General features: G+C 37.9%; 2 protein-coding genes across 4 annotated transcripts; one reads left to right on the top strand and one right to left on the bottom strand.

The window, feature by feature from the left end:
- Positions 1-1145: 1145 nt before the first annotated feature.
- SP1173 (major facilitator superfamily domain-containing protein SP1173) lies at positions 1146-18464 on the bottom strand. 2 transcript variants are annotated; one of them, XM_017155097.3, is made up of 6 exons: positions 18357-18464; positions 5247-5465; positions 4249-5094; positions 3341-3498; positions 2502-3279; positions 1146-2179 (listed from the first exon to the last, which is right to left on the bottom strand). In XM_017155097.3, the coding sequence occupies exons 2-6, from the start codon at positions 5326-5328 to the stop codon at positions 1806-1808; spliced, it is 2238 nt and encodes a 745-aa protein (XP_017010586.2). In that variant the 5' UTR covers positions 5329-5465; positions 18357-18464; the 3' UTR covers positions 1146-1805. The 2 variants fall into 2 exon arrangements, with proteins under 2 accessions (XP_017010586.2, XP_017010587.2); XM_017155098.3 differs by lacking the exon at positions 18357-18464 and adding an exon at positions 17979-18292.
- On the top strand, positions 9271-22071 carry LOC138912892 (uncharacterized). Of its 2 annotated transcripts, XM_070214549.1 has the most exons (3): positions 9271-9580; positions 17199-17295; positions 21830-22071. In XM_070214549.1, the coding sequence occupies exons 1-3, from the start codon at positions 9545-9547 to the stop codon at positions 22069-22071; spliced, it is 375 nt and encodes a 124-aa protein (XP_070070650.1). In that variant the 5' UTR covers positions 9271-9544. The 2 variants fall into 2 exon arrangements, 1 of the variants encoding a protein (XP_070070650.1); XR_011418442.1 differs by lacking the exon at positions 21830-22071 and having other exon boundaries at positions 17180-17504.
- Positions 22072-22081: the final 10 nt, after the last annotated feature.

Here is a 22081-nt window from a genome sequence, read left to right as displayed (position 1 = left end):
TCCTTACGCTCATTTGTGTGTGTGTGTAATGTCAAAGGGCAGACGCATGTCGAGAACTCAAGGGGAAGGCAATCGAGTCACGCTGAGCCTGAGACTGTGTGTGTGTGCGTGTGTCTGTGTCGCGTCGCATCATAAAATCCGCACTTATTACTCCTTTTATGCAACTAAATATGTACACACAAGTAAATAGCCAAGGGGGTGTGAGTGTGTGCGATTGTTCGCCAGTGTGTGTTTACTTACTTTCGGTTAAGTGGACACTGTCACTGGCTTTCTTCCTTGGGGCTGACTGCACCGAGGAAAAATTGGAGTCACTTGGAAAATTTTTTAATTTTTAGTGAAATATTCTCCTTAAGGTTTCAAACTAATAAAACTTCTCTATAAATAGAAAATATTTAAATAGAAAACCAGCAATACTTTTTTAATAAATCAAAATTTTATTTTAGTTGGATCCTTATATTAAGAATTTTATTATTTCTACCTGAAATAATAAAATATTTTTATTATAATTAGTGATTATAGTAAAAATATATTTAATTTTAAACATTATTGATTTACTTAAAACTGATCTTAAGACAAATATGATGCTTTTCACAGTGAGACTGCCCTTCTGCTCTCAAGTTTTGGGGCTATTAGCAGCCAGCCAACATCCTTCGGGGTCAAGGAGCCGCCATCCTGCAGCTCTTGTCTCCATCCTCCCCCTCAAGGACTCATATATTGGCTGGCCAAGTGCTGGAAAAATATTTACGCTACGTCACGGACTGAGTAAATGCAATTCATTGGACTCATAAATTGCAAATCGCGGCGGGAAAAAAACGTAAATAATTAAGCAAGAAGTGGGATTTAAAGACAATAGCTTTTGATAAAAGAAAAGCTTGTCAGCGGAAAGCTCCAGAAAAATTCTTACCCAGCTTTTCCGAAGGTCGTTGTCTAAGAAAACTCGTGGTTTCCCCTCTTAGAAAAAGCCAAATGTAGATGGCGCTCCATCATCAAAAGAGGAAATGGAACCTGATAAGGTTGATGAGATCATGAGATTATTGCCCGGATTATGAGCCAAATTACCTTCTCATTTACCATCATTATATTTTCCGCTTGGCATTTTCATTTCCTGCTTTTAACCCATAACAAAACAAAAACCTCTTCAGCAGTTATTACGCTTAATTTGAAAACATTTAATTACCATTAATTATATTTTTGTATAATTACATTTTCTGTTTTATTGTTACATTTATATGCTCGTAGTGCATCATATATTATGCTTAGTAAAATCACGCAAATGTTTCATTAAAAATTGATGCCTTCATTTTTACTGTAACGTTGTAAAGAGAACGACGTGTTTGTCTGGGGAAGTCATTATTGCTTTTGCTCTGTATCCATGGCTATTGTTGCAATTAAATTAGGGCAGTTGATGAGTTGGTTTGTTTTTTTCCTGTCACCTTCCCCATTGCGATTTAATTAAAATTATGAACTCACTTAGTTGGCATTAAATAACAAATAAAATAAGTTCTACATGCGATTTATGTATATAAAAAAGGGTCATGTTTTTGTTTTCGATTTCTTTTTTTCCACTCTTTTTTGTTGTTCTTCCTCCTGGTGTATACACTTAGCAAAAATAGGCATTACAAACTATTAGCAGTGTTGCCCTCAAGCGGGCGGGGGGCGGTAGGTGGAGGAGGACGAGGCGTGGTGTACACATTTAAAACCTAAGAATATCATTCGCACTCTTTTTTTGAAGCGAGAGGCGCAGCATTAGTGATCCATGCAAAGAGTAAATAATCCATTAATCTCTGGATTTCGCACCTAGTATCTTAGTATCTAAACTGTCCCTTCTTCCCCCTCTCGTTGTGGTAAACCCTCAGCGGTGAGTAGCTTCCATTTCCGTTTCCGTTGAGTGACGCTCCTGCTCCTGCTCCGTTTCCATTTCCGGCTCCATTGCCGTTGCCAGCTCCGTTTCCGGTTCCCGTGTTGCCAAAGTTCTGGGATGCCGATCCAGAGATCAACTCCTCGGAGTGCTGGGGCTTGGCGGTGCAGCGGGGGGCAAGGATCAGATTGTAGATTGCGAAATATACCAAAGCCACAACGCAGGCCACAATTGCCAGCCATTGGAAGGTGCAGGACCAGACCTCCAGCTTGGGGTCCCTCTCATCGCGAGGTAATCCAATCAGAGCTCCGAAGCCTTTGCCTAAAGAAACAAAAAAATGTAGAAATAAGTTTTATGGGAATTTATATAAAAAATACAAATTAAATTTATTTACGTTAATATTAATTTGAAAGCTATTAGTTATATAAATTTCTCAATTGTAGTGTCCCAAACAAATAGTAAATTTAACTTCATTTAATAATATTTACTTTTTATTTTAATTCACTTTAATATTTTATTAATTTAATTTTTATAGTTGGACTTCTATAATGGCTTGATCCTAATAATTTATAGCTCAAAATTGCTTCATCTTTTCTTCCACTTTTAAAATAAATTCAACAAAAATTGCTTCAAAAACACTTACCCAATCCGAAAAAGGCCAACACAGCGATGGCCTGTCCAGTGGCCGTCAGTTTCCTTGGCATAGCATGACGCATATACAGGATGATCGTGATCCAAATCAGACCTATTACGACCGGCTCGATGGTCTCCATGACGACGTTCAGCCACTCAGTTTGGGCATCACTCAGCGCAGTGAACCTAATGACATAGATGGCCAGGCCACCGATGAAGATGTTCGAGTGACCACAGTACTCAATAAACTTGTCCACATTGAAGAAAAGAACCAGGATGAGGATCAGACCCAAGTAGCGAACGGCGCTGAAGGTGAAGGTCCATTGGGCATAACTGTGAATGCTGCCCCAGAAAGTGCCGAAAAGAATCGAGACCAAGGTGAGCACGAATATCTCGGGACTATAGCGACGAATCGCAGACATGGGAAGCACCAGCATTCCGGTCTTCGTGTGCCACCACCATTCCGGCGGACTCAATGGCATCTGAGTGGCACAGAGCAGCACCACGGCACCCAAGACGAAGCTCACAATAAATACAATGAGAGCAAAGGTGGCGACATCATTGGGGTCGTTCTGGGAATCCGAGAGATTCAGCGGTGCGAAGAGCAGCACATAGCCAATGGCACCCCAAACGTACTGCCGACACACCTCGCCCCTGCCCTCGGAGGTCTCACGAACCGCGATCACAATGGCAGTGTTCAGAAGAGTCAGTGCCGCCATGGGGAAAATGTCTCCGATCAGCCGGATGGTTGTATAGCCCACCAGGGTTTCCTGCAAGCTGCCAGTGGTCTGTTGGGTATTTTAATATTTAATTTATTAATTAATCAGGGATTTAATATAAGCTACTCACATTGGTACACTCGCTATCGGAGAGCACACTCGACTCGTGGTACGGATTCACCACCTGGCACTCAATCATAGGCTTGCAATTGCTGTCGTTATTCTTATAGTCCTTAAAGTCCTTCATGTAAGTCACCTGCGCAGCAGGAATGTGGCACTGGAATCCCTCTGAAAATAAAATATTCAACAAGTTATTATAGGAAAATGAATTATGGATATTACAATTTACTTTAGTTTAATTTAATAAGCATTTTAAATAAATGTTCAATTAGTTTATGTTAATTTACCTATTCCACACATTAAATGTTTAGTTGTCAAAATAGCAATTATTCTACACAATAAAATATATGTTACAAAAAATCAGGCGAATGTGTATCAAATAATTGTTTTATTTTTTTAAATCAAGTTATTCATAATACTTTGAAATGAATAAAGAATATTTATCATATTTTGTATTATTTCTTAAAAAATACTACATTTGGTATTTTAAATAGTACATTTATAATTTTTATGAAATAACTGATATGATAAAATATCATATTGAAATGTTTTAAATTTAAAAGTTTTGTTGATATGAAATAAGGTAGAATTAAGCCCCATATCATATCAAATTTGGTTCCTGTGTATAAAGCAGGGACCGTAAATAATCATTATTTGAGATTTTTATTTTAAAAAGACTACTGTGATATTTTGTTTTAAACGTCAAAAATAACGTTCTTTTTACTCTTGTCCACAAAGTATATGCATTTCAACAAATCTGGAAAGCAAATTAACTGTTATTTGTTCATGTCTATAAAGTGCATAAAAACCAGTTAAATTGCTGATTAAAACTTGTGAAAACCTCAGTAGGCCTTTTAAAATAAAAATCTCAAATAATGATTATTTACGGTCCCTGGTATAAAGTTAAAAAATGCTCACCCAATGGATACTGGCACCATCCCTCGTAGTCGTCGTAGTGCTCCTCCTGACTGATCGCCGAACCCATGAGGGCATCCATCACCACGCTGGTGGTGTCTTCGGTGTAGGCGTGACAGTGCTTCACCACATCCTCGCCGTTCTGGTTGCGCTGCGTGAGACAGACGTGCGGGGGCTGGACGTAGACCTTGGTGGGGGGCTTCTTGACCTGCCTGATGGACCGGTGGACGGGGGCCGGGGCCTCTCCACTGATGGCCTCCACACCAGCACTATCGGCTGGATCCGCTGCCTCCAAATCCCTCCTGGTGCGCAAACTCTCGGTGACCGCGGTGCTGCCCTCATCCTCGTAATCGAACTCCGAACTCTGCTCCGTGGAGGGGGCCACGGTGGGAACCTCAGCCAACCAGGCCACGTAAAGTGGCTCGTAGAGCTTGGGATTCTGGCAACTGTAGGTGCAACGCGTCAAGTTGATCTTACCCACCTTCTGGTCCCACCTGCTGCAACTGGAGTTCAAGCCGCAACGCTCCTGGAAGAGGAATCCTCCAGTCTCATCGCACCCGAAGCTAACCAGAGGCTCGCGAGTTTCTCCCCGCCTGTTAACCTCCGGCACGGCAAACAGAAAGGCATAGATGAGGGCGGAGATCAGCAGAAATACGGCAGTCAAAACTCGCAGAGTGCGTCCAAAAGTGTTCGGGTTCTTGGCTGCCAAGCGATCAGCCCAGGGACCCACGATCAAGGGACCCAAAATCGACACAAATGGTGCCAAAATGGTGATGGTACGGTACTCCGAGAAATTAAGGCCCAGCAACTGGGGCTTTGCGCCATGCAGAACATGCAAAGCTGTGAGACCTGCAATATTAAATTAAGTTTATTTATAATAAATTTCATAATAAATTAAATAATATAAAAAGGTTTCAAGTTTTAAGATCATTTATAACATTTATAACACTTTATAATTTTATCCAACTAAAAATATCTGTAATTTATATTTCATTACTTACCGGCGATGACAAAGAACACGACAACCTTAAGCGATATCAACGTCTTGTTGACACGCGGCTTGCGCTCCGTTGTGAAACCCATTTTCTTGATTTGGGCTGCTACAAACTATCTATATAAAATCTCAGTAATTAAGCCACCTTTCGGGGGTTTCGTTCTTTCTCGTCGATTTCCTCTTCGTTTCGTTGGGACTCAGTTGCTCATGTTAGACTCGATGGGTTCTGGAAAAAAGAAAAACAAACCAAGTTAATACAAATAAAATTTCTAACATTCTCTGAGATAAAAAGAGAAGACAGCAAAATATAGAGACATTGAATTACTAAAACCTCACGCAACCACAAAAGTCACAGACACCAACAGTAAATAATACCAACTTGTTGGCTACCAACTGAAACCACATAAACAACAACAAGATATTAGAGAGGCTGTAAAAACTATTTATGCCCCCTGTGGAAAATTACACATGATGCTGCGATGCTACTCTGCCCAATTTGTGGGCATATCAAAAAGCAATCAAACCATTTGATGCCACCCATCGATGATAATCGGCGGGCAAACACAACAGGCTGAAAATCGTTTGAAAAGCTCGTTCAGAGCCCCCTATTACAAATATAAATATAAATATATACGTGTCACAATGGGGTGTCAAAAATAAACAAGTGTCAATAGGCAATAGGCCACAGTCGACATTCATAACACACATACGCACCATTGCACAGCGGCAGCCAGGCAGCCGGGGCAACAACATAACTAAAATAACAGAGTAATTGAACACAATGGCAGCAGCAAAACAGTAATGAAATATATATTGTGCCTGCCCTAGACATAAATTTAAATTAACTGTCAACGAAATTGTCAATGGCACATAGCTTTAATCATCAGCAAACTATTTGCTGGAGATTATGATAAGAGAAAAGGCAGCCTGCCGGGGTAAATGTGATATAAACAAGTGCAGCCGTTAAAATAGTATTTAAAATGTATAAATTAATAATAATTTTAAATATTTGGTAGATAAACATGATTTCTAACGATTTTAAAGAAGATTCGTTTTTTAAATGTTGTAAAATATTTTTAAATTTATTTTATTTCATTTTTTATAAGTAATTGAATATTTTTAGTTCTTTGTTGATAGTGACTTGCTTGTATATCTGCTATTTAAGCGACCCCTCCTGTAGGCTTAATGCAACCACTAGACAGTGCATTAAACCCACTCGACAAGTAAATTGCTTGATAATACCTAAAACGCATGTGTCGAGCAGAAGAAGCCCACTCTTTCGCTGTCTGAATTGCAATTTGCGAGATGATACTTAAATTGAGCACTGTTCCTCAACATTGACAATGGGACACTGGAAAGGAAAGAAAGGGAAAAGGAAAGTGCCAGACGGTTATCATATTTTCCAGCTGCGCAGCCCGGCGAGAGAACTCGGATGGCAAGAAACGAGATTTAAGTAGTTTGTGGCAAAACCGGTTGCTTTGGCTTGTCGTCTAGGCAAATTACATCACCCCGAGCAAAAAGCGAAACATTTGACTGACTCTGCGTGTGATCTACGCCCCCTAAGAAGAAAAAAAAAATACAAACTCAACCCAATCGGAGGAAGGTCAGGCAGATGGGGGCATCCATCTGCCATCTGCAAGATCTCAGAGAAACCACCAGCTAATTGAACTAATCACACAGCCTCCAAGGTCTGATTTACATACAATTTATAAACTGTTAAGCTTTTAATGCTACTTAGCCTCAGAGGCAAATCAATAATGTAAAATACGACAGCCTTGCCCGAAGGTCAAGCGAAACACAAACAAATTGATAAGTAAACATAATATTTGGGCTGACCAAATGACTCATCTTTCAAAAATAGATGAACACAAATCTGTGTTATCAGTTTGATGGCTGCAGCAAATTACTGCAGCAAATATAATACAAATTATGGCCGGCTTATCTTGGCATCAGCATTGAATTTAACTGGAGGTTGAAAAAAAGGTCAAACATCTAACAAACAAAAGCCAACCAACTAGCAATGCATGACGTAAGACAAATAATAACAAAAACAATACGAGAGCGGCTATAAAAAATGTCGCTGGGTTCGAATTAGTAACCAGCCAGCGACCAGCAGCAGGAAAAAAACCAAACTGAAGCTTCAGTTTCAACTTAATGACAAAACGCCCCGCACGCACACACCCAAAAATAAAAGAGAAGAAAAACTAAAAACCCCCAAACAAAACCATCCAAATCCGGGCTCCACACACACCCCGTGAAACATGGACTACCAGTGATTGCCCCACATGGGCACTACGTATGACACAGTGCGCTTATTTATGACCTAAGGTAAACTTTGGCCGGCGCTAGCCCCAGAAATTCCAAAATAAAAAAATAAAACAGCAACACAAAACGAAAATGGCTGGCATTTTCCTATTGCGTGTTCGGGTGGTTCGCGATCGGAGGAAGAGGTGCCATCCGAAGGGAACTGGCCCCAGGCGGACATGCCCACGGGCATTTGACAATTAACCGTACTGCATATATAGTAAGGTATATATATTTGAACAGGCGACAATCATCTTGAAAGTCTCTTCAAAATTACATTTTTATATTTCCTAAATAAATCACTTTAAAGCTTTTATAAATCCATCTAGTTATCTTTGGAATTATAGTGCCCTTGACGCCCACACGTCTTGCACGATTTTCCGCATTCTGTTTTAGACAAATATTTGGATGATTTACTATTCCACTTACGAAGAAAAATGTGTATTTTTGTATCTTTTTTAAGTTTTTTATGTTTTTATATACTTGCTCCTATTTGTAAAATTATTCGAAACACAACAAATTAACATTAACATTAATTTAATTAAATTTTATTTAGATAATTATATCACTATGGACTGGACACTGAGCAAATTATCCGAGTTTTCTTTTCGGTTTTCGCCACACGCCCGCTTGCAACTTTTCCGCATGGGTGGCCCTCTGCCTTTTGTTTCCACTGCCAAATGAAAACCAACTGTGAGAACTCTGCGTGCATGTTGTTTTTTATTTTTTGGTTGGGGAACTTGATGGCGTCGCCAACGGTTCGGTAATTATGTACGAATGTGTCGGTATATAGGTAGCCGAAAATAGAAATTTAATTACAACGAACAACAATCAGCATGACCCTCTATTAATGTCGCTGCTGTTTATCAGTTGCCTAAATAAATCACTTTGTAAATGTCAATTAGTGATAAGGCCAAAGCCAGAGAGCGAAAATCAAAAGACAATGAGGTAATATATTTGCGCATGCCTTATGCAAATCCTATTTGTTAGCATCGAATTGGTGGGGTATTTGCATTTGTTTGTATCTTTTCGCATTGTTTGCCCAACGTTTTTTAACACCTTAACGGGCAGCTGGAAATTTAAGATTTTTCGCTGTCTAATATTTTTACTTGAGTGCAATGTTTAGCCACAAAGTTGCGCCTATCCATTGGATACCTCTCAGCTGCCATAGTGGGTCAATTGGTTTTTATTTAGTTTGAGTATTTTTTCTTCTTTTTTGGGCCTTTGTTCAGACAGCTCGCCGCCCGCTTAATTATGCGTAACGCGACTACAGAAAAATAGAAAAGCCGCAACAAAGGCCGCTTGCATTTAGTTAAATTTATGAATGGATATCATATGGATGCAGTGGCTCGGGCTTGGGCCCAGTGTGCCGGCTTTAATTAACATTTAAAATGCATAAATTGTGCGGCCGTTCGAACTGTGTCAACAATTTGGCTCCTAACATGGGCGGCGAGAGCTAAACGTGGGCAGATTTCCACGGCAAGTGCAACGTCATTGAAGGTCTAGACTCTGACTCTAGACCCTCCGATGAAAGTGAACAAAATTTATTAGGATTTTCCCTGGATTTATGCCAGATTTTTCGGCCAGTCAATGCACTCTGTTAATCGCTTGAATCGCCAGTAAACGCAACATTTACATTTTCGCCCATTTTCATTTCTGTTTCGCTCGAGCGTTCAAAAGCGGTAATTTCAATTGCAAACCAAATGGTAAGTTTGCACATTTTCTGGCACTTGCCTTTTGACATTTAGCCAGCATAAATTTCCCAATACGCAAATCAGTTTCGGTTGCTTAAAGACGGCACTCACTTATCGATTTTCTACACTATTTCTTTTTTCTTTTTCCCTTTTCTTTGATTTTATTGTAATATTTTACGTTTAATTGGGGCTCTCCATTTGTTTACATTGCAGTCACGTAGCGAGGTTCTGGTTTATTTTCAGTATTACTATTGCATTGGAACGACCTACACTCAGAGACCCACACATTTGAAAAATCTATAGTTGAATGAACGTAGAGAGTACCGCACCGTTAATCAATTGGGTAAGTTATAGAGTGACTTATTGATGAATGCGTCGGGGAGTTTAAGGCGAGGCGACATCGCACGCCTTCGGGACAAACCTTGGTGGCACATTTCCGTTAGGGCTCTGTTAATGATAGCTAGGTATATATATTGTGCAATAATTCATTGTTTTCGTGTGAGGTCTTTTCGAATGCGAGATTTGCATTGGCATTGCCAGTCCCAATCCCACTTCCCCGTGCATTATGGAAATGCCATAAAGACTTTTGCCTGACTCACAATCGTGTGTTGACAACTTGTCTGGAATGCTGCCAGCACAGATGGGCCTTAACTTTTACACGGGGCTACAAAAGTTAAACTAAAAATATAATAGTTTTTATGTTCCTGGGTTTAATTGACAATCAAAATTTTGCAGTTTAATTACTTAATTTTTATAGTTACATTTTTGAATTTTTAAGACCATTTTTACACATTTATCGCTATGGAGTATTTTAGTATAAAATCTCATTCATAAAATATCAGTGAACTTATTTTACCATAATTTTTATTCACGCTAAAAATAAAAAAAATTCAACAAAATTTAACACTAAATTTCAAACCTAAACAAGAAAGAAAGCTAGCTTCGGCCAGCCGAAGCTTGTATACCCTTGCAGATCATTCCTATTAATTAACAAATCGCAAAAATGTTCAATTTTCTAATATTTCTCATTAATTTTCCGATCGTTCCTATGGCAGCTATATGATATAGTCGTCCGATTTTGATAAAATGAAAATTGAAATTCGGAAATATTTAAAAAGAGTCATGTTCTAAAGTAGAAGAGAATACAATAAAAACCAAAAAAGCTAAAATTTATTTCTGTGTAACTTTCCCATTAATTTTCCGATCGTTCCTATGGCAGCTATATGATATAGTCGTCCGATTTTTAAAATATTTTATTCGAAATTCGGAAATATTTAAAAAATAATATTTCCAAGAGTAGAAGGTTTTATTTCAAAAAACACCGAAGCTAGAATTTTTTTAACGTTTCGTTCCTATGGGAGCTATAAGATATAGTTATCCGATCCGGTTGGTTCCGACTTATATACTACCTGCAATAGAAAGAAGACTTTTGGGAAAGTTTCATCGCGATAGCTTCAAAACTGAGAGACTAGTTTGCGTAGAAACGGACGGACAGACTGACGGACAGACGGACAGACGGACGGACAGACGGACATGGCTAGATCGACTCGTCTAGTGATGCTGATCAAGAATATATATACTTTATGGGGTCGGAAACGGCTCCTTCACTGCGTTGCAAACTTCTGACTGAAATCATAATACCCTCTGCAAGGGTATAACAAAAAAATATTCTTTGTAAATTTTCACACTGACTTATTGTTTTACATTTCTTTTAAAAACCTCTTTAATTTGAAAATACGATCAAAAAATACATGCAATGCAGTGTTGTAAGTATTTCAAGGTATAGATACATCAATTCTTTTTATAGTCATCCCACCCACTTGTCTTTGAGCAAATTACAATCTACTTAGCATCTTTCAACCGACTGAAATGCACTTAAAAACGCATTCCCATTAACAGAATAACAACAGCATAACAAGGCTCCCCTGAGGAGCTATTTGGTTATATGGTCACGCCCCTCATCGGGTGATACACGCAACCCACAATCCCATCCATTTCCTTACCCTTTCCCCTGGTGCACCTCATATGTATATTTGTTGCCTCGTGCTCGCTGCCGGCTAATTAATTAAGCTGAAGAAATTGGGTCAAAACACAGGCAAGTGCATGGGGGAGAACGGCTGGGCATGGGCATTGTGACCCGACCCTCTGAGATCTTCATGTTTCCCCGAATCGGAAAATTCGTAAAATTTCCTAAAGGCCAACAAGAATTTATGTGCAAATGTAAAGCCAGTGGAGCCCATGATTGAGCAATTTATAGAGCAGCCACACGCAAGTCACTATTCCCCCGGGCGAATGGGGGGCGTCGAAATTCAGACAAGTTCCGAGTTCTGTCTAGGGAGCGGAGGTTAAGTTATGCAGCAGATGAACAAATCCAGTGGAGAAATAATTTCCAAATAGTTTGTGGCGAAAATTCTCTCAATTAGTGCGAGACACAAAAATAGAAAATCTGTCTTCGCCGCCGGGCAGAAAAATAAATTCATAAATATTTCAGCCTAGCATGAATTTATTGTTGTTTATATTTGATTTGAGCATCTAGTTTCAATATGGACCACAAACCCCAATTTTATGGCGAAAATATCTAAAAAAAACAGATGCCGAAATAAAAATGTGTTTTATTCGAATTAAATTCGGATAAAATGTTGATCAATATCAAATATCTTAAAGGATTTCCCACAATTGTTTGCTTAAGTGTGTACTTTTTATACACACAAGATGGAAATAAAAACATCAAAGTTTAGGGAGGCCTCTAGACAATTTTATAGCTATTTTTAGGCCACACAATATGGGGAAACGGGAATCGGGGGCACCAGGTAGACCAATAGAAGAACTAAATTCTTGTTTGGATTTTCGTGGTGAGAGGTGGAGGCCAGCCAGCACTTGAATGCAAATGGGCCGCCGGCCGGCAGCAACTTGCAACTTGTGGCCTTCTCATGCATTTTTGTTTACATCACTTGTTTCTTGTCTGTTTTCACTGCTGTCTGCCCAGTCAGCTGTCTGACAAACTAGTCATCGGAAGTGGGTGGATAATTTTGCAAATTAAAAAAAATATTCTCATATAATTCTCTTTTCTTTTCACTGCCGTCAGCGGTGTAGCAAGACCCATTAAACTGTCCGAAACTTATTTCAGCTTCAATTTGTTAGTGTCATGACCCCAGCGACAACGAAAACGGCGATCTCGCGTCTACGTTTCTCTAGAGATATTTGGAGCAATGCCTCGAGATGACATCATCTGGCTGTTTTGACGCAATATTTTTCGGGCCGATCTATATTTAAAAAACTTTTTAGCACTCAGATTGTAGAGTCCCAAGGGGGGAAAGCTTTATTTGAATCACTCTTGAGGGGCTCTAATGTATTAATTTAGTTATCAGAAAGAACGTGCAACAATAGCCTATACAAATATAATTGTTCACCTATATAAAAAACACTGTGAACAATAAGAGTTTTTGATAAGTTTATTTATTTCTCGTGAGTTCATATTTCCTACTTTTTAAATCAATTTTCCACTTGACAAAAAATGATGATATCATACCAAAAAGTTGTGATAATCTTATTTACTGGTCACGAAGGACGGCCATGCCTTTCAGATTTTCTAAATCAATTTTCCGCCATTGGGCAAATTATGATATCATGCTCGGTAGATTGCTGACTCAATGTATGAGATATTTGCATTTAACCTCGTATTTTGCTATGCATTTTGTGCAGCGTGAAAATATTTGAGGCAGGCCACCCCACCACCCCTTCCACACTTTCTAACACTTTTCAAATAGTTTGGCAAGTATTTATTGCGACATGGAATTGGAATCAGTGCTGCCATCACTCAGCTTGAAAAACCGGACAGAAAAGCCAAAAAAAACAGGGAAAAAGAGGACAAAAAAGTTTAAAAAAGGACAAAAAAAAGGACAAAAGTAAATGCGCCTCCATTTTTCTGTTTTTACCAATGGGTGATATATTTACTTAATATAAATGGATTTTATATTAAATTCAATTATGTAATGATCTATTGCGCCCGACTCACAACCTTCTTCGTTTGATCATTTTACCATGGTCAATTTTTGTGCGTATACGTAATAATCTAAAATATTAAAAAAATAAAAGCATTTCAAGTAACTATATTGGTAATTAAAAAAAATTCAATATCTGCGTCAAACCCGAATAAGAGTCGTTCAAATATGAAATTTTTTTCTGACAAAAAGGCTGAGAGTAAAAATTGAGAACTTTTTAAAGTGTTTTCCTCTTTTTTTTGCTACAGAAAAAATCGTACTATAAAGAAAGTCCATCGACTGCATTACATCTCTTTGATAATTTGTAAAAAGAATTATTTTTAAAGTGCGGAACTGTAAGAATAATGGTTAAACGGCGTTTTAGCATATAAAAGCAGGTTTATACACTTTCGACTAGCAAAAAGAACACTCAAAACCATATCTTTGAAAAAAGGACAGATTTCCGGATAGGGGATGTTTGAATTTTTTTCCGGATAAAGTCGTTAAAAAAAGGACAGATCTGTCCGGAAAGAGGACAAAATGGCAGCACTGATTGGAATTTAATTGAATTGTAATTGCAATGGTTTTGCGTTTGGCTATCAATTAATTATTTAGCGCGCTAATTGCCGTTATCCGAAAACAGAATTAAAGTGACGGCGCCGGCAATTGAGATATCAGTTGCGCAGGCGCAGTGTGGGGCCTTCGGAAAAAAAACGTATGATAACCTGCGACTTTTCCCAATTTGGAGTTGGAAAGGGGAACGGGAATCAAAGTCGGAGCCCAGTGGCACTGACACGACCCAGAGTCGAGGATCTTTGTCCAACCAAGTCACGCATTGCAGACATTTCCTCAAAACTTGATTTCCAATTCAATGGCAGCTATGGCAAATGCAATTCTGGAAACCGGCCCCCAAGAGTGCCAGTGCCAGCGGGCCACAAAAAAGGAGATACATAGAGATACATTTGTAGCTACAAGTTGGCTTTGACGTTGGCCTGTCATTCAAGCGCCAGATACTCAGATACTCGTAAACAGGAAAACATTTCCTCGAATGCACTATTTAAGTTGAGCATGTTCTCGATTGGTTCACAACATTTCCTTTGTCTGTTCTGTCGTCGTCGTCGTCCAGAAAATAAAAGACACAGCAAATCCCTTTTTTATGTGGGCAGCTTGCCTGACAATGGCGCCGTCTGACATTGAAATTTCGTGGCATTTAACTGCCTCACTTAGTGGTAATGTTTGCAGGGCCCAAACTCTTAGACTCGGTCGCCAAAAATCAAAACAGAACCAACAAAAGTTTGCCCTAGTTTCGTTGGTCCGCCAAAATAGTGGTGCGTCATAAATAAAAACAAACAGAACGGCTACTGTAAATGCTTCGGGGGTCCATGACAGTTGCCGAAATAGCCGAAAGTATCTTGCTCTCTGTTAATGTATACACATATATATTTTTAGGTATATTTCTTTGAGACAGCCTGAAGGAGGCGACGACGTCTCTGAGTCATCCGAATCTTGCAAAAGCTTTGACACACATAAAGAAAAGTGTTTCTGCATATAAAAGACAAACTAAATACAGTGCAAACTAAATAAAGGGAAAAAAATACCAAAAATTATAGTACTAATGTAGTAATTAAATACCTAATATCCTAAAATTCATTATTCATATTCAAAATACTTTTAAAAGATTGCAGAACTGTTTATTTGCTTAAATACTTTTTGACTTTAAAGAATATACATTAGCTGTAATATTTATTTGTTTCCAATTGCGCGACATGGGCCCCTGTAAACAAACCAGCATCTCGAACCAAAAAGCAATTAATGATCCAAAAAAAACAATTCAAATTTAAATGTTTACTTCCTTTTCTCCCCCACATTATTTGCTTTATTTTTTGTATTTATGCCTTGTAGATTATTTTGGTCACCAGGGATCTGTTTATTTGCCCACATGCCATGTCGTTTATATAAAAAAACACAACACATTGAAAGTATCCTCACCAGATGTGCGAATGGATAAGATCAAAATGTCGACAATATAACCTACAGCATATATACATTCATATATATATTTATGTGTAATTTGAAATTCTGGAAAAATCAGCACAGAATTTGAGTTTAGCTAACATAATTTCGATACGAGGGCAAATAAACTGACAGGCCAGCAGACGAGAGATCAGTGGAAGAGATCATGATGAGGTTATCGCTGATGACGCCAAAATGATGTCATATACGGCGGACACACTCGAATGCCTTATATCTAAAGCTTGTTTTGGGTTTTGTGTTTCAAATTAAACCCATACCAATAAATGTAGGTACCGCCTATATATATATATTTTATATGCCCTTATCCCGACCCCCTCTGTCCCATTAAAATGGTCTTTTTGTGTTGGCGTAGCTCCATTGTTTGCCATTAGAATGTCTTGTCTGCCGGTTTTAAGCTCCGAAGTTGTTTGTCGGGTTTTCGGCCCGCAAAGATCGGCACACACTACCTCATCGACTGCTTTGCTTTCTGCAAAATTCAAGTTCAAGATACAGATGCGGGTGTATATTTTGTATATATCGAAAACTCGCACGAAAAGTAAGGCAAAAACACAATGGCAAGGTGGAGATATCTTGAAGGTTCTACACTTTCTTAGGGTGGTTGTCGTTGTCTAACGTTTTCTAAGGGTGGTTCCCGAAACATTCCACCTTTCAGGGTGGTTTCCTGCTGGGTCTTCTAACAGCGCTTCTTAACCTTCTCCGGCGTAGATTTCATTTTTGGCTTGATTGACGGCAACGCCTGGCGTGTTTTAATGCCTATTTCCTACTTTTATTGCAAAGGGGTGGTTCTTATTATTTACGTTTTAGCGTACCGGCATTTGTTCCACCCTATCGGCATTTTTTCCGAAATCCCACACGCATAACTTCGTTACTTTTTGGCTACTTTATGGTAACTTAGGGTGATGATAAATTGCTTAATTTATTGATAGATCATGAAATATGTAAAAGTATCTGGGTTAATGGTGTAAATAGGGGTGCAAGGATTTTTATACATCAAAAAAGAGCAAAAAGCAAGGCCTCCTGTGCTCTCATATTTCAATCTAAGGATATTTTCTTAAGCTACTTAAAAAAACTGAAAAAAGGGCAAGGAAATGATTTTGAAATTCGAAGTGCATTTTTTGTTCTGTCAATAATAAAAGGAAAGTAATTTGAATAATAACTGTTTTGTCTGCTAGACAAGTATTTATACGAAATATTATAAAGGCTTTGAACGTTTAATAAAACGCTACACTTTCTATATAAATCTACAAAACAAATTTAATTAAAGAATCAATTAGATAATTGCTTTTTTTTTAAATACCATTTGGGGAAATACCTTCCCACCTATTTGGTCGCTGAACTCGTAAACCTATTTAGCGACTATTAGGTCATTCCCATAAAAAGAAAACTCAAAAGGGGCCCGTCTGCCAGTGGCAAACTTCATAAATGGGCTGGAAAAAAAAAGTGCAATTGTGGCTTGCTAAAAAGGAAACGCAACAGTTGCAACATGGTAAGTGGAAACGATGTCGACGTCATGGGTGGAAAATAAAAATGTCAATAAAAATTACAGCAATTGCTGTCCGGCCCCGCCCCCAATCCACCCAGTTAACATTAGGGGGCGGCAAATGGTAACACGCAGGGTCCTTTGTGGGCCCTTTTATTATAGTAACCAAGGTTACTATCCTATCCTATCCCTGGTGTGTGTCCTGGCGTCAATTGAGCGCTCGGCTGATTAAATTACCCGAGTGCACAGTGTGGGAACAACGAACAAAAGGTCAATGGAATGGGGGATTGTATAGTGCATTAAGCAATTGTCCTTTTTATATATGTGCCATGGCCATGTCGCCAGGCAGTCTCAGCGTCAGCGAGTCGCCGCGAAAAGTGCACTTTTCAGTGCGTCAACCCACAAAACTTTGTCCCTACACAATTTCATTGATTTTCTCTTCTCTTAGCTGATGATTTCATTTTCAGACCCCTAACACACAGGAATCACGAGAATCCTTCGAGGCAAATGCAACATGTGACCGAAGGCAAACGAAGTCCTCGCTGGAAAACGACGTCTTCTTCAGTAAGTCACATCATTTTCGCTTTTAATTTCGTCTTTTGGCTGCCGCCGATGACCGCAAAGCCACCAAACCAGATGACATCACAACTTGTAAGTGGGTTTGAGATTGTGTGTCAGTGTGTTTTATGTGCGAAATGATTGATGAGTAAGCTTTAAAGAGATTTAATGGGGAATACACGAAGGATATCTAAGAAAATTATTAATCATAACTCGGGTTATAATTAAATACAATTCTTTAAATCGTAAAAAATGGTAAAATATATTTAAAGGAAAAAATAAGATTATTGTTTTTAAATTTTATTTTACTTTTATACAAAATCACTAAAAATAATATTTTAATTTCATTAAAGTTTTCAAGAAAGTAATTACATTTTGATATCAGTGTACTGACTTCGTAATATATCATTAAAAATTTTAAGAAATTAATAAATAATTCCTAAATAGTTTATCAACAAAAAGATTGACAAGAATATTATAATACTTTAGCAATAATAAACTTTTTCCATTTTGAAAAAATAATTTACATGCAAATTCATTGTCTATTTCCACAGTTCCATTACAAAATGCAAATAATACATATAATATTTTATTTTAATTTGCCTGGCTGCCATAAACGTTGCCGAAAATCGCTCAATAATATTTCCGTTCTTGCGGCAATTGCTTAAGCTAATTATTCAGTTAATCACCAAGTCGTAGCTTCTTGTTTGTTATGGGGTCCATTATTGGCTATTTATACGTTCTCCATTAACCAAAAAAGCGCACACTGCCAATCGCACATATAGATTAACAACACGAGCACTTGTTCGTATGTGGCCAACTGTCGCCAGGGAATTCGAAATCGTATTTAATTGTGTTTTTATTTCTCTCTTTTTCTTTGAATTAAATGAAAATATTCTAAATTCAACACTGGCTGGGGCACAAGAATAACAGGCGACACCGCGCCGAACTAAACGCGCAGCAATTTCTAAAAGCGAAGAGTGCGACTACGAAAATAAGTTTTTTCAACAGACAGAAGTCAAAAGGAAACACTATTATGTACATAAGTAGCTAGAAGGGAAACACACCGAAAAGCGCTCGTCGCGCGGCTGCTTCAAATAAAAACGACTTTGTTTTTATTTTATATATGTTTTTTGGCGGCAGCTGCCAGAAGTCAAAGAAGCTCCGGCGTGGGTTTTTTTTTTGTTCTGGCAATCCGTACGCGTCCAAACGCCTCGCCGTTCGAAAGAAAACTAAACGGCCAGAGACAAAAGCAGAGAATATTCAGCCAGCTGTTCCGGTCTGCCGGCTTTCCTATTCGCGGGGACGCGACTGTGACTTAAGAGCCGCACAGTGGGGCGCCTAGAACAAAAAGCCTGCCAAAATGGTTTTTTATACCCTTGTAGAGGGTATTATAATTTCAGTCAGATGTTTGCAACGCAGTGAAGGAGACGTTTCCGACCACATAAAGTATATATATTCTTGATCAGCACCAATAGCCGAGTCTATCTAGCCATGTCCGTCTGTCCGTCTGTCCGTTTCTATGCGAACTAGTCTCTCAGTTTTAAAGCTATCGCGATGAAACTTTCCCGAAGATCTTCTTTCTATTGCAGGTAGTACATATGTCGGAGCGAGCCGGATCGGACCACTATATCTTAAGGCTCCTATAGGAATATTCAAACATATATAAGAAAATTCTTGTTAATTTGTAGGAAGTAGGCGTTTTAATTCTTGACTACTTAAAAACAATATTCAAAAATAGGAACACTGAATCTGGAATCCCTGGAACTGCACCGAGTGAGTATTACTTTATCTGCAAGGGTATATAAGCTTCGGCTGGCCGAAGGTAGCTTCCTTTCTTGTTTTTTTTTAAGATTTTCCAAAATGTTGCAATGCAACTTCAAAAACAATTGAATTCTCTATACACATCAAAAGGAAAGAGTGATCTGTGTTAAATGGTTCTCCCACTACAGATTTATAAAGTGGATTTTTCGAAATATAATTTTAGCCAATAAGAAAAAAAGGTATTTTTACCAGGGACCGTAAATAATCATTATTTGAGATTTTTATTTTAATAAGACTACTGTGATTTTTGGTTTTAAACGTCAAAAATTACGTTCTTTTTACTATTGTCCACAAAGTATATGCAGGTCAACAAATCTGAAGAGCAAGTTAACTGTTATTTGTTCATGTCCATAAAGTGCATAAAAACCAGTTAAATTGTTGACTAAAACTTGTACAAATCTCAGTAGGCCTTTTAAAATAAAAATCTCAAATAATGATTATTTACGGTCCCTGATTTTTACACATCTTTGAAATTTTTCTGAAAGCGCCCAAGGGCCTAAGTCGTATATGTAACGATTGAAATTTTAAGAGCAACCAATTCTTAAAATATTAAAAAAAAAATAAAAATTTTAGATACATAATTACTATTTTTTTTAATTTTTTAAAAGTGGTCCAAAAAAAAAGGGATTTTTTGGATATCCTTGGACGTAAAGTAATGTTACACCCTAGATCCCCGTTTAATTCTTTTTTTAAAAAAAAGTTTAGATATTTAACTACATATTCTGAAAAAATTAGCCTGCCCTTTTGTGCCTCTTCTGAGAAAACCGCAGTTTAAGTTAGCAAGAAATGTTCATAATTTGAAATATCGTCAGCCTTGGTTCATTCGCGCGCCCTAACATCATGAAGATATTTTACTTATGTGAAGGTATTGATGAAGATAATGATAAATTAATAAACAAATTTGGGTTTAAAATTTTAAATTATGTTATTTTACTAAAAATACATATATGAAGTAAATACCGGTTTCTACCAGTTTTTTTTTGAAAATATGCTATATTTCCTTGATTGATTCTATGACATCTATAAGATATCATTGACCAATTAAAAAAAAGGTAAGCATAGAGCTAAAATGATAAATAATGACTTAATCCCAATTTATATGAACCAATATTGAAATAGAACCGAGACATTCCCCTTTGTAATAAGCGTTTATATGGCAGCTATAAGATATAGTTGACCGATTTGAACAATTTTTTTTTTCAAAAATCACGTTAAATTAAAAAAAAAATATTGGGAAACTTAGAACCCTATAAGTAATTTATTTATATTTTTTTTCTTAAAAAAACAATTTATTTTTTCTTAAAAAATTTCTGCAACAAAAAAATTTCACTCAAAAAATTCACCTTATGATGTTTTTTTACATATTTAATTGCCTTCAACAATGCCCCATCAAAAGATATTCGATATAGGGCTCCGCTAATTTAAGGCAGACTTTTGGCTTTTTCGCCCCACTGTGAGCCGGCTGAAAAATAGCCTTGCATACTTTTGACTGCCGGCTCAGCCTATATTTATGCTACGACTTTTGTTATCAGCTATATTGGCTTTTGGCAAGATTTTCCCGGCTAACGAAATTTTTTCGGTCGCTGTCTGGAATTTTCAACCCTTAGGTTGTTTTGCACGGAAACACCCCCACAATGGGAAAACCTCGGGGACACAACACGGACTACGGATAGACACACACGTGCATTGTAGCTGAGGGTGTTTTGTCTGGCCTGGCTGATATGCATATGGGACATTGCTACAGACCATTTTCTTAATGAACTAGAAAATATTGACCTAATATGCATAACTAAAAGGTCTTTAATAAGTGTTGTCAGCATGGGGTGGAAACGCTAAGTAAATACAAATATTATTTTCATGTTTGTTTTGGTAGATTTTAATTGACTTTAACTGTCTGCTAAACAATTATTATTTGACATTCAATATTATTTATTACGCATATACAATTAAATGGAAATAATAGTTTTGTGCAAACAAATTTCAATTGTGTTTTAGGCGTTTGATTTAAACGTGTGAATTCAAAATCATATTTATTATTATTTAAAAGTATTAGTTAAATGGGTGTTGCTTTTTCGTTAGGAACTTGGTTCAAGATATACTGGTTGAATACATTAATATTGTGTTCTTTTTATTTTTATAAAGTATTAAGAGTTTAAAAAAAAATCTTGGTTTACTGAAATCTAAAACAAAGTTTTGGGTTAATTAAAATTTTAATTTTAAAATGTGATTTGAATTTTAATTGATCTGTTACATTTTAATTTTATTAATAGTCGATAATAATCATTATTGTCCAGCACTAACCTCCCCCAAATGCTAATTACTTAGCGCTTAAGCCAGGTGCAACTACCTTGAGTATCCAAGCAAACTTTCCCTAACTGACTACCGAAACAGCTGCAATTGTTTCAGGAGTTCGAGGGGCTCTCTAATAGGAGAAGGCTAAATATCCATATATCCAGAAACAGTTGCTTCCCCACAGCTGCTTTCGCCAGGCGGCCCCCGAGTGCCAATTAAATTTAATTTAAGGCGACATTTGCCGTCGGCCACTCACAGTTGCATTTGTCTTGGGCCAGAAGAATGATGATGATGCTCTCGAAACGATCCCCAAGCTGCCGCAGATATTGCGATCGAATGTGGCACATCGATGGGGCTATTTTCGATGGCACCACCGATTAGCCTATTGGCCGAGTGAAAATCATTTAACTTTAACCCTTTGCAGGGCGCGTGTCTGGGAATTGGAATCGGAATTGCTTCGACTCTTCTGCTCTTCGCGCTGTCTATTTTTGGTTGGATGCCCGCTCGTTTGCTCGCGAAAAGCTAAAGACATCGGGTCGATCGGACGATCCCCGATCTACTCTACACTCCGGCGTAGCACAGATTCCGCTGCTTTCCGCTCTTTCTTTAGTTTTCAGTAGAAAACCGTTGGCCGCGCAAATCGCACGGATATGCGGGCGGACTTAAAATCGACCAG

This window comes from Drosophila takahashii, chromosome 3L (genome assembly GCF_030179915.1).
Source record: "Drosophila takahashii strain IR98-3 E-12201 chromosome 3L, DtakHiC1v2, whole genome shotgun sequence".
Taxonomy (NCBI): domain Eukaryota; kingdom Metazoa; phylum Arthropoda; class Insecta; order Diptera; family Drosophilidae; genus Drosophila; species Drosophila takahashii.
The sequence above is the reverse complement of the archived record's forward strand: the minus strand, read 5'-3'. Positions and strand labels throughout refer to the sequence as shown.